This window comes from Hyla sarda, chromosome 11 (genome assembly GCF_029499605.1).
Source record: "Hyla sarda isolate aHylSar1 chromosome 11, aHylSar1.hap1, whole genome shotgun sequence".
Lineage (NCBI taxonomy): Eukaryota > Metazoa > Chordata > Amphibia > Anura > Hylidae > Hyla > Hyla sarda.
Genome location: NC_079199.1, coordinates 15585395 through 15601634, shown reverse-complemented (window position 1 = coordinate 15601634; position 16240 = coordinate 15585395). Strand labels below are relative to the sequence as shown.

The 16240-nt window shown below is 40.9% G+C and overlaps 1 protein-coding gene across 1 annotated transcript; it reads right to left on the bottom strand.

Moving 5' to 3' along the window:
* Positions 1–1742: 1742 nt before the first annotated feature.
* Positions 1743–8218, bottom strand: LOC130295201 (alpha-1-antitrypsin-like). Its single transcript, XM_056545679.1, has 4 exons — positions 7555–8218; positions 6992–7256; positions 4779–4926; positions 1743–1969 (listed from the first exon to the last, which is right to left on the bottom strand). Exons 1-4 carry the CDS (start codon positions 8216–8218, stop codon positions 1781–1783), a joined length of 1266 nt encoding a protein of 421 aa, XP_056401654.1. The 3' UTR covers positions 1743–1780.
* Positions 8219–16240: the final 8022 nt, after the last annotated feature.

The following is a 16240-nucleotide window of genomic DNA, read 5'->3' as shown; positions in this document are numbered from 1 at the left end:
GAAAGGGATAATGGCGGGGGGGGGGGGGGGAGTAATAAAGCACAAGGCATTACATTTTAATGCCTTGTGCTTTTTTACTCCCCATCACCCCTCTGCCATTATCCCTCTCCCCCTCCATCTTAATGCCTTGTGCTCCGTCCCATACAGTCCCCCCTCCGTCCCATACATCACCCCTCCATCCCATACAGTCACCTCCGTCCCATACAGTCCCCCCTCCGTCCCATACATCCCCCCTCCGTCCCATACAGTCCCCCCTCCGTCTCATACATCCCCCCTCCGTCCCATACAGTCCACCCTCCATCCCATACATCCCCCCTCCGTCCCATACAGTCCCCCCTCCGTCCCATACAGTTGTTTACATGGCGTCCTGCGGTCCCGTTGCCTGCTCCTTCACGGGATGTTCGGCGAGGTCGCACTGACGTGCGGTGCGGCAACTCCGCACAACATCAGGGGAGGCCACACGTCTCCTTGGCAACCATGCAGCTCACTTACAGTAGCCGCAGCTCGGGCCGCGCTACTGTACAGTGAGCTGCCGTGGCTATGCGCTGGCCAATGCATGGCCGGTATTTGTCAGCGCATTAGTGTACCCCCTGACAGCCCCTGGCGTACCCTTAGGGGTACGCGTACACCAGGTTGAGAACCCAGGCTCTAGAGGGGGAGTTTGTGGTAACCCAGTACAGAATTACATGTTCTTCTGTACTCCTGCCCATCCTGTGTGTGAAATGCTGCCTTGGGTCCCCTCTCCTCAGAACTCTCTATATTTCATAGTCTAATGTACTGTTACATAAGGGTTAATGTATTTGTATTATCTATGTACTTGTTGCCTTAAATCTTTTGTTGCTAAGGACCTTGTTGTTAAGGGGAGTATGCAGTGGTGAACATGTGACTTATTTGCCCAATGGGAAGGCTTTAAATTGTCCCCTTATATACTGTAGATAGAGTTCAGTTCGCTCTCTTGAGATTAATCCTTTGCTGTGGTACAGTTTGGTGAAGAGCAAAGTCTATCTGTGAGAAGGATCTAAATGAAGGCTCGAGGCCTAGTCCAGCAACCACCCATCTACTACCAGTTAACCCCACTACCCAGGTGAAAGTCAAAGCCTTGTGGTAAGCCTACTTACCATAGGGATTACTTCAGTCAAGTTAGTCAAGTCCAAGTCCCTAAAGTATGGCATCATATACAGCACAATCAACTATAAGTCCCAGCAAGCCGATAAGCCTCCCAGAGTTAACCCTGTAACTCCTGCATGCTAATCTGAGCTGTAACGGATTGTACCATTTTTCCAACCTCAGTAAAGCAAACCAGATACCTGTAATCTTGCGTCAGAGTGATTATTAGCCCCGTGCCTGGCACAGGGGAAGGTGGTCTACCTCGGGTGGTGTATAGGTCAACCATGCCCTGGCGTCACAAAACGGTTAATTCCACATTACCCCCCCCTGACACCACATGGACACCTAACATAAGTCCATTGGTGCATAGGAACCTGCCTGTACATCTATGGAATGCAGCTTTCTTGATTTGGGGAATAGTGTTATTCTTGGTATATATTGAAAGTTACGTTTTAGTGTCGGTGAATTCTTCTTTCTTTTGCATGGTGCAGACTCTCTAGATAATCTGATTCATCTATGGGGTCTGTGACTGGTGTGAAGAGTAAGACCCTGGTCCACAATGGTTGACTAATTTGTCTTGCATTTAATTATTGAAGAAATATGAAATAAAAACTAAAAACTACAAAATGGGCAAATCATAACATTTTACTGTATGAAAAAGTTATGTAGCGAATCACATCTGTGGGTTGACAATTCTACCAGAAAAAAGAATACTTTCGGCTTTGTAGTCGTACAATGAAACTATAAAGGGGCGATTGAATTTAATGCGAGAATGAAGCGTCATGGGGATGGCCTCAAGGGCTGTGGAGCCGGCCGCTTCTGTCCCCTTCTCATCCACAGTGAGCACAGCTTTATGGATGGCCTATAGGGGGTGAGGAAAAAATATTTGTTATATAGAATGTAGATAGATATGTGATAGATAGATAGATATGAGATAGATAGATAGATATGAGATAGATATGAGATAGATAGATATGATATAGATAGATATGAGATAGATAGATATGTGATAGATAGATATGAGATAGATAGATAGATAGATATGAGATAGATAGATATGAGATAGGTAGATATGAGATAGATATGAGATAGGTAGATATGAGATAGATAGGTAGAAAGAAAGATAACACCACGCATCAACCTTTGCCAAGTGAAATCCAGTCACATATCAAATTAGTTCTTCATGGTGCTTTACAAAATGGTTTAATTGACAAACAATTATATGACTATGTTTTTGTACCTTTTCCCGTAACACCATTACTGTATCTACTGCCCAAGCTACACAGGTTGCTGGAGAAGCTCCCCTCCCCCTTCCCCACCCCGACGACTGATTGTCTCCAGGAGGGGTTTGATTACCAGCAGACTGTCTATCTTTGTGGACACTTCTGATTTTTTGGGCAAAATTGCCAATATTACTGTTCCAGAGAATACAATTATTGCTTCTTTAGTTGTGGCCAGTCTGTACACCTCCATCCCACATGATGGAGGTGTACAGACTGTTAAGTCATCTATAAAAAATGCATTTTCAGGTCCAAAAACCCCCTTCATTATTATGTTATTATAGTTGGTGTTGCAGAACAATTATTTTCTGTTGTACAATGGGCACAGCCATGGGCACCAATGTGGCACCTACTTACACCAATGTGTACATGGCTGTGCTCGAGGAAAGTTTTGTCTATGTGTCCCTCCACTCCAGCAAATTGCTGGGGTGGTGGCAATACATTGACAATATTTTTCTTGTTTTGGCTGGGACTATGAGTTGGAATGTTTTCACACATACCTTAACTCTATTACACCTAACATTCAATTTACTTTGACCTCTTCTACATCTACTGTTCAATTTCTAGACACAATGGTGTCCATTAAAAATGTTAGACTTATTACGAGCCTCTATGTTAAACCAACGGATAGCAACTCAGTGTTACACTATACGAGTTGCCATCCAAGACCGATGGTCTGCTCTCTCCCTGCCAGCCAGATGCTGTGCGCGAAGCGCATTATTGCCTTGGAGGATGAACTAGAACCTGCTCTGGACAAAATGATCCATTATTTTCGGGCTACGGGGTATCCAAATTCATTACTACAAGAAAGTAAATAAAAAATACTAACACTAGATCACCAAGCATTGATTAAAAACCCTTGCAAAAAAACAGCCAAATCTAGAACAGCGTTTGTTTCCACTTATAGTGACCTTTCCGGATGGATTTCCAGTGCCTTAAACAAACACTGGAGGTTAAAGGGGTATTCCAGGCAAAACCTTTTTTATATATATCATCTGGCTCCGGAAAGTTAAACAGATTTGTAAATTACTTCTATTAAAAAATCTTAATCCTTCCAATAGTTATTAGCTTCTGAAGTTTTCTGTCTAACTGCTCAATGATGATGCCACGTCCCGGGAGCTGTGCATGATGGGAGAATATCCCCATAGGAACTGCACAGCTCCCGGGACGTGAGTCATCAGAGAGCAGTTAGACAGAAAACAACAACTCAACTTCAGAAGCTAATAACTATTGGAAGGATTAAGATTTTTAAATAGAAGTAATTTGCAAATCTGTTTAACTTTCCGGAGCCAGTTGATATATATATATAAAAAGTTTTGGCCTGGAATACCCCTTTAATATAAGACCGTTTTCCCCAAATTGAAGAGTTTAAACATCCTCCTCTTTTATCATATAGACATACTTCTTATCTGAGAGACAGGCTAGTCAAATCCGATGTGTCTCAAACTAGAAATACACAAAGATACCTCACTGTACACAGCATGGGCGGCTGAAACGTTGCTACCTTGGAATGGAATGAAGCTACTTAACTTCACCATACTCTTGTGTGCTGTAGTCATCTTTGCTTTTGTGGATTACTAGGCTCCAGACCTGAGCCATACTACCTGCTTACACTAAACTACTGTTGAACTGATGTACTATTCGTTAGATAGATAGATAGATAGATAGATAGATAGATAGGAGATGGATAGAAAGATAGAAAGATAGATAGATAGATATGAGAAAGATAGATATGAGATAGATAGATAGAAGATAATAGAAAGATATACAGATAGATAGATATGAGATAGATGGATAGATAGATAGATAGATAGATAGCTATGAGATAGATATGAGATAGATAGATATGAGAGAACAGAAAGATATACAGATAGATAGATAGATATGAGATAGATAGATAGATAGATAGATAGATGGATATGATAGAACAGAAAGATATACAGATAGATAGATATGAGATAGATAGATGTGAGATAGATAGATAGATAGATAGATAGATATGAGAGAACAGAAAGATATACGGATAGATAGATATGAGATAGATAGATATGAGATAGATATGAGATCAATAGATATGAGATAGATAGATAGATAGATATGAGATGAGATAGATATGAGATAAATATGAGATAGATATGCGATAGATAGATAGATATGAGATAGATAGATAGATAGATAGATAGATAGATATGAGATGAGATAGATATGAGATAAATATGAGATAGATATGCGATAGATAGATAGATATGACATAGATAGATAGATAGCTATGAGATAGATAGATATGAGATAGATAGATAGATATGAGATAGATATGAGCTAGATAGATAGACAGATATGAGATAGATATGAGATAGATAGATAGATATGAGATAGATAGATAGGTCTGACCTTAGAAATCTTTGCGTTGGCTTCTTCAGTGATACCAGAAAGATCAGCGTTATCTGAGAAGACGTCTACTACACCCATTTTGCTTAATGTTTCTTTAAGGTTTATAGTACCAGAGACCGAGAATTTGGGGAGGAATAAGTCAACCAACCTATGAGAAAAGAACAACAGAATTACAGATAATTGATTCACTAAGAATGTTGGGTTTTTATCAGAGTGAAATGTTGTTTCTGACTTGCAGGATTCCCCTCTATTTACTTTGGGGATTCACAGATTCACATATCGGAAAAGTTTTCTGAGCAGCTTTTTCTTGGTGAACATTTCCAGCCATTTATTTGCAGGATTTTCTGTGAGAACACGCCCCTATTCTGACTGACCAAGCCCCTTTTCTGACAGGATACGCCCATTGAAGATTCATTTTGGCGCTTAGCACCACACATTCTGGCACAGACACACATATTAGATTGGGGTTATTCCAAACCTGTGCAGGGGATAAGTTGACCAGTTGCCTATAGCAACCAATCAGATCGCTTCTTATTTTTAAAAAGACCTCTGCAAAATAAAAGAAGTGATCTGATTGGTTATTATGGCCAACTTATCCTCTGCACTGATTTTGATAAATCTCTCCAAATATGCAGATTCCTTCCAGAGTATAAACAGTTGTTTCTTCTTTCCCACAAAACATATTAACAATCCATCACGTGCAATACATAGAATCCCCCGTGACACATCGTTCAGTCCCATCCCGGGACCTCAAAAATGATCTGGGGGTGAACTGAAACGTCACATCATGTTGCGTGCTTGGATTAAAGGGGTTTTTCAATCAAAACAGGACTTTTTTCTTTCAAAGACCGCACTTTGTTTGTCTCCACATTGGGTGGGATATTACAACTTGGCTCCATTCATTTCAATGAAACTGAGCTGTAGAACCACAACCAACCTGGAGACAGACAGGGAGAGGTTTTTGAAAGAAAAAAGGCCTGTTTGGATTCCTGGAATACCCCTTTAATCATCAATTGGTGTCCTGCAGTGATGGATGGATAAATGGCTATATATATATATATATATATATATATATATATAAAATAGATTGATATGAGAAAGATGGGTAGATAGATAGATAGATAGATAAGATATAGATAGATATGAGATAGATAGATATGAGATAGATAGATATGAGATAGATAGATATGAGATAGATAGATAGATAGATAAATACAAAGCAAAACAGCAGCACTTCCTTAGGCAAAATGGTTTCTGGCAAGACCACATGCAGTACCCTTAATTCACTTATGTATATATTCATGTCACGTGTTGAATCAATGAAATAATTGTGAGATGATGTCACTAATTGTTCACACTATAAATTGTATACACTTTGACTCATTTGTTGCTTGACAATGGTCGTGAGAGACGTCTGAAACATCGCTCTGGCATTTTTGTGAATAAAAGCTACATTTTTGTCTAAGGAAGTGCTGATATTTTGCTTTGTGGATATCGTGTGAGATGTTGACCCAGGTTCTTACCGACGGCACTCCCCTTCCATATCTCTACATTGGTGCTGCCGCTTTCTTCTTCTAGATAAATAGAAAGATAGATATTAGATAGATATGAGATAGATAGATAGATAGATACATAGTTAGATATGAGAGATAGATATGAGATAGATAGATAGATAGATAGATATGAGATAGATAGATAAATATGAGATAGATAGATATGAGATAGATAGATATGAGATAGATAGATAGATAGATATGAGATAGATAGATATGAGATAGATATGAGATAGATAGATATGAGAGAGATAGATAGATATGAGATAGATAGATAGATAGAAAGAAATGAGATAGATGATTGATAGATAGATAGATATAAGTTAGATAGATAGATATCAGATAGATAGATATGAGATAGATAGATAGATAGATAGATAGGAGATGGATAGATAGATAGATGAATAGATACTACTACTAAGAAAAAAAAGTTACTCTAGTACTAGCATGGAGGATTATTGATCAGGCACCAGAAGATTATATGTCAGGAAAACTCCCAGCACTCAAAATTGTAACGGAAAGAGTGAAAAAAAGAAGTTCCTTTATTGTATCATTGTTGAGTCGCTGGAATATGATGGAATTCAGACATTTCTTTTTTTCTACTTTTCCAAATACCTTTTTGAGTGCTGGAGTTTTCCATTTAGATAAACCATATCTTACCGTATGTTCAGTGCGTTCTTCCATTTCATAATTGATTCTTTATGAAAGTTCTGTTCTACCTGAGAAAACTTCCCCTCATTTGGCAGGATGAACATGGCACCGGCATCTCCTTTATAGGGTATGGAGACCACGGTGGCCTCGTCAGTGAAGGCAACATGGTACATTCCTGTTCTGTGCATGAAAGGAACCTTCACTGTTGTGTTCTCATTGACATGAAAATCACCTTCTTTTGTCCATTTTTCATCAAATGGTTTCTCCCATTTCCCTAGAAAGACATGAAAAAAGGAACAATATGTGACTATTGTATAGAGGGGCTGAGCTGGGACATTATATAAAGGACTTACTGGGGTAGAATTAAATATTGGCCTATGTGCTAGTGCAGCAACCCATGGAAAAGGATCGGAACCATGAAGAGTTATTTATTCAGTGTTTTCCATCATCTTAGATTTCTTGGAATACTTCTTTAACAAGCCCCCAGGGCACCGGTTGTGGGGGAGGGGGTCAACATGTGCATTACCTTGTAGGATGGACAATGTGTAATATTTCATAATATAAGGAATTACCTCTAAAATAAATGTAGGTGATTAGGACTAATATGGCATCCTGGTCTACATTGTCCAGCAGTTCGGTGATCTTGCCATGGGTGTTCTTCTCCACGTAACTATTGATCTGGTTTTTGGCTTCTTGAGTATTTTTGAAATCAGTAGAAAATGCTTCTGAGTGGTAGAGCCTCTTGGCTTCATCTAAGAATGTCTGGAGAATCTTGTGTTCCTTGGAAATAAAGAGAGCGTTCCCACCACTGAGCTGAAGCTCTCTGTCCGCATCATTCAGGAAACGCAATAGATGGTTAAAGCCTTCATGAATTTCTTGCTCTGAGATCTCAGAAGTGTTAAAACCCAATCCTTCAGTGATCTGTGAGTGGGTCTGAGCTTTAGCACCGAGGGAAAGGAAAGCAAACGCAGTAGAGATACTAATAGGGGAAAAGACGATGTTCTCGTGAGGATGATCCAGAGCTACCTGCCGATACAGGTCAAAGGAAAACTTAGAATTGTATGGAGCTAGCCTGTGGCAGGCTAAGGACTCATTATGGTGATGGCCGTGTTTGTGATCATGTTGATCATCCTGGTGTTCATGGTGATCATCCTGGTGTTCATGGTGGCCCTCCTCATGATGAGCAAAGGTCAATGTGAAAAATACAACTACTCCCAAAAACAAAGAGATCCTCATGTTTCTGAAAGACAAAGAAAATTATATTCTATTTCATTCTGGTTTTGTTGACTGTAAGTAAATAAAACAACGTTGTCTATATACCTTCAACTATTAATCTCCAGCTACCACCTAGTTATGGAGTTTACAATGAGAAAATTTTGCTTTGGTGCCAAAAGGACTTCTAGAGAAGTCCCCTATATAGTGCTTTCTTGCTAGGGGTGTGGTTGACTGTGTAAGTAATAGAAAAGTAAAATGGAAATTTACCATAGCATGTTGTGTTGCAAGATAGAAGTCATCAACAAACAGTATGACACTATCAAATGTGTGGGCTTATTATTGCGCGACGGATTGTCTAATATCCAAAATACAAATGTGAAGAACAGATCAGACCCACCTAAGAAAGTCAGAGAGAAAAACGATATACCAGGGGAACACCATGGACACATTCAGCGGGGAGGACTGAGACGAAAGAGAAAGACAGACAAGACCAACATAGGGAGGGAGATAAGAGGGCAAAATAAAAAGAAGAAGAGAACCTACATATAGTAAGGCAAAGGCAATTACTATCGAGAAGGGGCTTCCAAATCAGCTATCCACAGTTGTCAAGTCTTCTCAAACTGTGCCTGAGCATCCTTAAAGGGGTACTTTGGGATAAACTCGATCCCCTATCCTAAGGACTCCCACTCAAAGCCCCTCTATGCATCATTATGAGAGAACCGGAGCACTGCACTTGGGTATCTCTGGCTCTCCCATAGAGATGCATGGAGGGGCGCATTAGTAACCACTATGGGCAATGGTCGACATGCTCAATTCAGTAGGAAAACCAGAGCACCATGCGGGGGATCTCGGGGGTCCCAGCGATCTGACACTCATCCCCTATTCTTAGGATAGGGAATAGATTTTTGGTATCCCGTAGTACCATTTTAAGAGGGCTCGTCAAACTATCATTGGATATAATCCAATTAAGATTATTTAGACTAGATGGTGTGTTCCAGCTCCTGGCATTGGACAACTTGGCTACCAAAAAAAAGAAAAATAGATTAATTTACACCCCTGTGCGCCTCTGGAATCGGAGCCTTTAGAAGCGCCTGTTCTAGTTTCTTTAAAGATTGACACCCATAAAAGAGTAGAGGAGATGAATCTGTGAAGGTTTGGACATTCCCACCAGATATGGAACATTGTACCACTATGATTACATTTACTGAAGCAAAGTAGAAAAACTGAAGGAATGATCCTTGTCATAAGAGTCATCTTATCCCATCCTTCTTCCTGTTGATCATATATGGAAAGATCCCAGGGGAAACCATCACCATAGATTGTAAAGATGATGCCCCTACATCCATAGGTACAAAAGATTGGAAGCGGGGTCTACAATATCATTGTTGTCCCATTTTACAAAATCTGGAAGGCTATGAAAAATGCTAAAATGAGAAAGGAACTTGCCCGGTCAATAAAGTCACCAATTAACTAAAAACCCTTATTTGTCCATGAGTCAAATGCAGAAGGTGTCAAACTGGGAGAGAAAGCAGGAAACTCAAGGAACCTACTGTATTAATAAGACCAGCGAATCTCATTGGATCCACTGGGTCCTATAATAGAGAAGATAATAAAGAACATGAAAAATACCTGAAACCCAACAATATCTCTGTACTCACAGTCTTACTGGATCTCCCAAATGCCACTTTGCTTTGCAGTGTCTACAGTATGACTGATGACTTTATATAAGGACAATGGACACATCCTATTATGAAAGCCGAATTCTCTCTAATCATTAACCACGTAACCTCTGGGCTACAGATTCGCATTTGCCAAAATCAGTATTAGTCAATCCAGTCTATTTGCCTTAGGGTCATCTTGATGTAAAACAAAATTGGCAAAGCTATTTTGCAAGCAAGAAATAAATAAAACCTAATTTAAAAAAGTGGCTGCTATTCACTATTTTATCTTCACCTTTCTGGTCCCTCAATTATGGCAGATCACATGTGGGGGCAGTTCTATGGGTTTTGCCATGCATTTGTGTCCTGCTTGTACAAATTGACTGCATCACTAAGCTTGAGTCCTTCAATGACATACTGGGGAAGTGTGGAAGAGGTGTTGGTGTACTTTGATTCCTCTTTGGGTTAGAAATCACCAGCTAATGGTCCACACCAATATTTTGGGATATCACATAAATACATGAAAGAATATTTGTCATATAACAGAATAAAATAATGCTTTTATTTGTTCCTCACTAGGTCATGCAGGTTTTTTTTTTTTTATGTGTCCAGCTTCTTTATTTGGCTCACAAATCCCTCCGTTCTGCTGCTTACTTATTCTGACATCCACTGCTCAGGAAGGGGTGTGTCCAAGGCAAGCACTGATCCATGCTCACTCGCCATGCATTCACTTTACTCCTGAGTCTGCTGTGCTAGGTCTCTTCACCCAATCATTGCAGGATGCTCTGTAACCCCCTCCTCTCTGTTGTCATACTGCAGTATGATAGGACAGGAGTGAGCACAGAGGAGTGCTTGTCCTGCCATCACTTCCGGTACTTTCTCCCAGCCTGTGCTTCAACTGGGACAAAGATGATGCTGCAGTCGGACATGATTAAGTTCTGGATGGTATAGGGACCACTAGGGTCTTTTTTATAAGCCATTATTTCTATAAAAAAAAAAAAGTAATAACATTTTCTTATGAAGTATTTAAGAAAGTTTAATGTTTGCCAGGATGTACAACATAAAAAGTTTTCAAATCTGACAGGGCCCATTTAAACAGGGTCTCTACTTTGAACAATCCAGATGATCAATGGGGTTTATTTACTAACGTGATCCTGGTCACAGTAGAAATGGGGCGTGGGCCTGACTAAAGGGGCGTGCCCAGGAAAGTTTAGTAAAATCCCAACACATTAACTAAGATTTCCACAGAAAATGTTTTAGATTTCAGCTGGAAAAACTCTGACAGATCAGAACAGTTGTAAAAACAAAAGCAAAATGTAGGGAAACATTAGTAAATACTTTGGAAAAATACCTGTTGGGAAGCAAAACCCACAAAAAAACCTACACAACCCCAATGTGTTCATCGACTCACATCGATTAGTAATATTGTAATGTAATATGTGGGAAATCCTGACAGTAAATGTTCATTTTCCCTGCAGCGCCACCACAGGGTAAAGTAAACATTACAAAGTGTGAATTCATATCAAAGGGTTCTCTGGCCTAGAAATTTGGATCTACAAGAGGGAATTTATTTCTAAAAGGGTATATGAAAATGGGTTTTGTAGGAAGAGAGGTACTCGGCTCGGAAAAGAGTGGTAGGGTACATACGGACACTCCCCAAATAGCTACTGCTTTTCAGCAATTCTACGCTGATCTGTACAATTTACCCCTTCCCCCTGAAACGTCCTCAACCTCAGCTCTGGCCAAGACTCAGGAGGCTTTTCTCAGCGATCTACATCTCCCCTCTTTAGACTCATCCATGATATCTAACCTACTTTCCCCGATAACAGAGACAGAAGGGAATTCAGTCATTAAATCCTTTCCCCCTGGTGAGAGCCCGGGACCTGATGGTCTCCCTTTGCGTTATTACACCAAATTCCTTGAACTGCTGGTCCCTCACCTCACTAACGCCTTCAACCACCTACCTCTCTTCCACGCCAGGCTCAAGAGGCACACATAACACTCATAGTTAAAGACTGAAAAGACCCAAAGGAGTGCGGAAGCTATAGGCCCATCTCTTTGCTCAATTTTGGTCTAAAGGTATGGGCCAAACTTCTCTCCTTGCGCGTCAAAAAGCTGTTACCTCACCTGATAGCACCTGAGCAGTCTGGTTTTGTCCCGGGTAGAGAGGGGAAGACTAACACTGTCCAACTCCTTTCTTGTATACATTATGCTCACTCCAATAACTGTCCATTGGTCCTTCTCGGCGTGGACGTCGAGAAGGCATTTGATAGAGTTAGTTGGTCGTTCATGAGGGCAGCCCTCCGCAAATTTGGTTCCCCCCCCCCCACACGTTTGTAGAATCAATATTCTCCCTGTCTGCGAATACCTACGCCTCCTTGCGTATAAATGACTCTCTCTCCCCACCGTTTTCCATAACGAATGGCACCCGGCAGGGTTGTCCCCTGTCCCCCTCCCTATTTATTCTGGTGATGGAGACTCTTCTCCAGAAGATAAGACAGATGCCGGAGATTAAGGGGTTTGCAACGCCAGAGGGGGAGCTTAAAACACTAGCATTTGCCGATGATTTACTTTTTCTGTTACCAGACCCGGAGGGGGGGGGGGGGCTTCCCTGCCTGATATCATTGTTCTCTGAATTTGGTAATTTATCAAACTTCAAGGTAAATGTGAATAAGTCAGAACTGCTCAATATTACGTTATCTCCCAGCACAGTTGCTAATTTACACAGTAGTACACCTTTCCCTTGGGCTCGCTCCTCCCTGAAATATCTGGGTGTTCATATAACTTCCTCAATTTCCCAACTTTATAACGCTAACTTTAAACCCTTACTCTCGGAGGTCCAACAGCTTCTAGTTGACTATGATAACCCCCTCATCTCCTGGATTGGCAGATGCAATGTATTGCAAATGTACGTAGTTCCGAAAATAGCTTACAAGCTAAATATGCTGCCGATAACACTCCCATCCTCTTTTTTTTTAATGACGCAAAGTATATTTTCAAGATACCTATGGAAGAACAAAAGGCCTCGCCTAGCAAAGACCCTGCTAGCTAGACCCCCTGAAAAAGGAGGTTTAGGTATGCCAGAGATTCACACCCTATATAGATCCTTACAGTTAAGAAGGTGGATTTCCTGCCACTCGTCCTCCAACCCCCCTTCAAACCTCCCTCATTTTAGAGAGGCCTTGTGGTCCCAATGGGCATATGGACCAGACTTCTTACACCACCTTTGGGTTCCCAAAAGGCGTAACTACTCCCAATCCCCCCTTTCCCTTCTTTTCATGAGTCTCTATACAGTGTGGTCTTCCCTTGCCTCTGTCCTTTTGCCCCTGATTTCTCCTTTGCTGCCTGCTTCTCTAATTCCTGTCGTTCTGGATCGCAAATCCCCCACCTACGGCTCCCTTTGGTCCAAATTAGAAAGCTTTACGATCAGCCAGATTTTTGAGGATGGAAGGGTTCCGACTTCAGAGGAAATCTCCCTGCTGCTTCCTACGCTGAAGTTGTCCTTCCTTCAGATATCCCATCTCAGGTCCTGCTTCACAGAGTTCTGGAGTGTAATAGCCCCTCTGAGACCCTTGTCAACTTTTGAAACTGGCCTGCTGACCCCTCGGAGGGGCTGGTATAAACTATCTTACGCAAAGAAATGCTGCTCCTTAGTGGGATCCTCCTCTAACCCGGGGTACTTGTCCTCTTGGGAAAAAGAGCTAAATGTAGTACTATCAGAGAGCGAAGCGAATTACATTCTAAAATATTCTCAAGGATTCTCAAGATGTGTCAGATTGAGGGAAACGCATTTTAAACTGTTATCCAGATGGTATAAAACAACAGAGTTTCTGCATGCACATGGTCTGTCCCCCTCTAAGCAGTGTTGGCGGTGTTATTTGCATACCGGGACCCATACACATATCTGGTGGACCTGCCCGGACATAGTGCCTTTCTGGAACTAGATAGAATCATGCATTAACCAGATACTTTCCCGTTCCCTCAAACTCCAACCTGATATGGTGTTGATCGGCAAGCCGTCATCTAATTTTCAACCCCACAAAAACATACTTCTAGCTCATCTCTTGTCGGCTGCCAAATCATTAATCCCGCTGAAATGGCTTAGCTCCAGCCCACCTACTATCTCGGAATGGGAATCGAAGGTCCACCAGATATGCCACTTTGAGGAGATGACAAGTAGATCTGATCGAACACATGACTCCTGTCTGTCCATCTGGTCTCCTTGGCTGTCTCAAAATAGAAACGTATAGTCTTGTAGCCCTCACATCTGCATAACGAACTGCCTGGTATGATGCTGCCCTTTTCCTAAAACAAATGTTTTCGGTATTATGTCTCTCTGTCTCCCCCCCCCCCCCCCCCCCCCCATCCAATTTTTTACACCTTGAACATGGTATTGTAAACTTTTGTATTTTATATTCCTTACTATGTTCAAGGTACAGTTCTTTGTAAGTTTGCATTCTGCATTCATATTGTGCATTTGTTCTGTTTGTGCGTATATTGGAAAACGAATAAAAACTTATTTGAAAAAAAAAAAAAAAAAGAAAATGGGTTTTGTAAACTGGATAACCACTTTACTTTGTAAGTTCTGCATTGATGCTGAGCTGATCCATTCTTATATGTGTTTTAGTCTTTATTCTTTGGATAATTCTGTCCCCCCTTCCTTTAATCAATGACAAGCTGTAATCAGAGGAGAAATCTAACAATTGCCTTTGGTGCCACCATAGGGGGAAAAGAAGTATTACCTTTAAGTCAATGGTACATCTATGTAATGCACAAACATGCTGAGTCCTCCAGAGCAAGAGATACAATTTGTAGACAATTTATTTTCCGATTCAAATGAGACCCTAAAATCTGCAGCAGATCTAAACTGTGGCCCTCCAGGTATTGAAAAACAACAACATGCATGCCCGGACAGCCAATGGCGGAGCAATTTAAAGTGGTGCAGGGGTGCACAAAGTGGCTCCATTATGAGGTGGTGGAGGGGGGGGGGTTCAGTCCATATATTGTTTCCACTATGGCCCTTTAGTTCTGCACCATAATGGGTCACCATTGATATGGTTTAGTCTGTTGCATTTTATTCCCCAGTTTGTCCCCTGAAGACCCTGACACCATCCACGTGAAACACGTTGGGACTGTTTTGTTTCTTCTATGGATAGGGGATAAAAGCTTAGATCCCGGAATACCCTTTAATAAGGGCATGGCGTTACGTCCCATCTCCAATCTCGGAAACCCGGAAGTTTCCGACACTGGAGACACAGCCCCGCTTACAATGTGGGTGCTGCAGCGGAGGGCCCCCCCATGATCAGACATTTTATCCCCTATCCTCTGGATAGGGGATAAAAGCTTAGATCCCGGAATACCATTTAATAAGGGCCTAATGAAAAAAAAATAATATTATTATGATGGTGATGTAAGCGGTACTAATGGGCTAAAACTGTACAGAATGTATATATAAAAATGTTTATGTTAACCCATATTGGTCTTCTGTCTTTATGTCAGCAGGATTGGTCTTGCAGAAGGTATCCTGAATAAGAATAGCTGTACCTTGTAGCTAAAATTTGCACATAAACAAATGTACATATTACTAGTCAGTAATCAAATGTATATATTACATATCGTGTACAGATAGTGAGTTAATGTACAGTACTAAAAATGTCTTAAGTCAGGACTGTTACCTCATAGTTAGTATGTATAAACTCCAGTCCATGTCAAAACTATTTTTTTTTTCCTGTCCACTGTTCACAGGGTTCTCTAAATGGCCACAGAGAGCACCTGGTAAGTTAAAATAGTACAATACGTGGAAGTTATTGTTTTCAGTGCCTCAATGTATTAAAACATTTCTATGTTTTGGGGAGAAGTAGCAAAAAGCTGATGGGCCCCGTAGCACAGGCATCTGGGTAAAAAGCCTCTGGCAGCCCGATCCAAGAAATGTCTAATGTGTATATGGTTTCATCTATGTATATATGCTATTGTCAGTATCTACAAATGTTTATTCACCTTAAAATGTCAGTAACAGTAATATCAGGGTTAAGTGTCAGTACCAAGGTACAAAAGACCCTTCACAACAAACCGTTACTACTTTGTTTACATTCTATTGGAGTAGGTAAGGACATTTATAAAAATGCCACATGAACTCTTGCAATTGTTTAACACCCTGTGAAGGACATTTGGATTAATGCCCCAGGAAAAATATACAGTCCGGAGACTAAGCTGGGGAATGCAGCTCATTCCCTTTTTTGATTTTGGGGAATAGTGTTATTCTTGGTATGTATTGAAAGTTTTGTTTTAGTGCTGGTGAATTCTATGGGGTCTGTGACTGGTGTGAAGAGTAAGACCCTGGTCCACAATGGTTGACTAATTTGTCTAGCATTTAATTCTAGAAGAA

What these genes read in the sequence shown, in the direction of transcription:
- LOC130295201 (XM_056545679.1), bottom strand. Translation starts at nt 8,218, where the DNA reads ATGAGGATCTCTTTGTTTTTGGGAGTAGTTGTATTTTTCACATTGACC. An exon ending in CACCTACATTTATTTTAGAG is followed by an intron (nt 7,257 to 7,554) that starts GTAATTCCTTAT and finishes ATGTCTTTCTAG; the next exon opens with GGAAATGGGAGAAACCATTT. An exon ending in AAGAACGCACTGAACATACG is followed by an intron (nt 4,927 to 6,991) that starts GTAAGATATGGT and finishes CTTTTCTCATAG; the next exon opens with GTTGGTTGACTTATTCCTCC.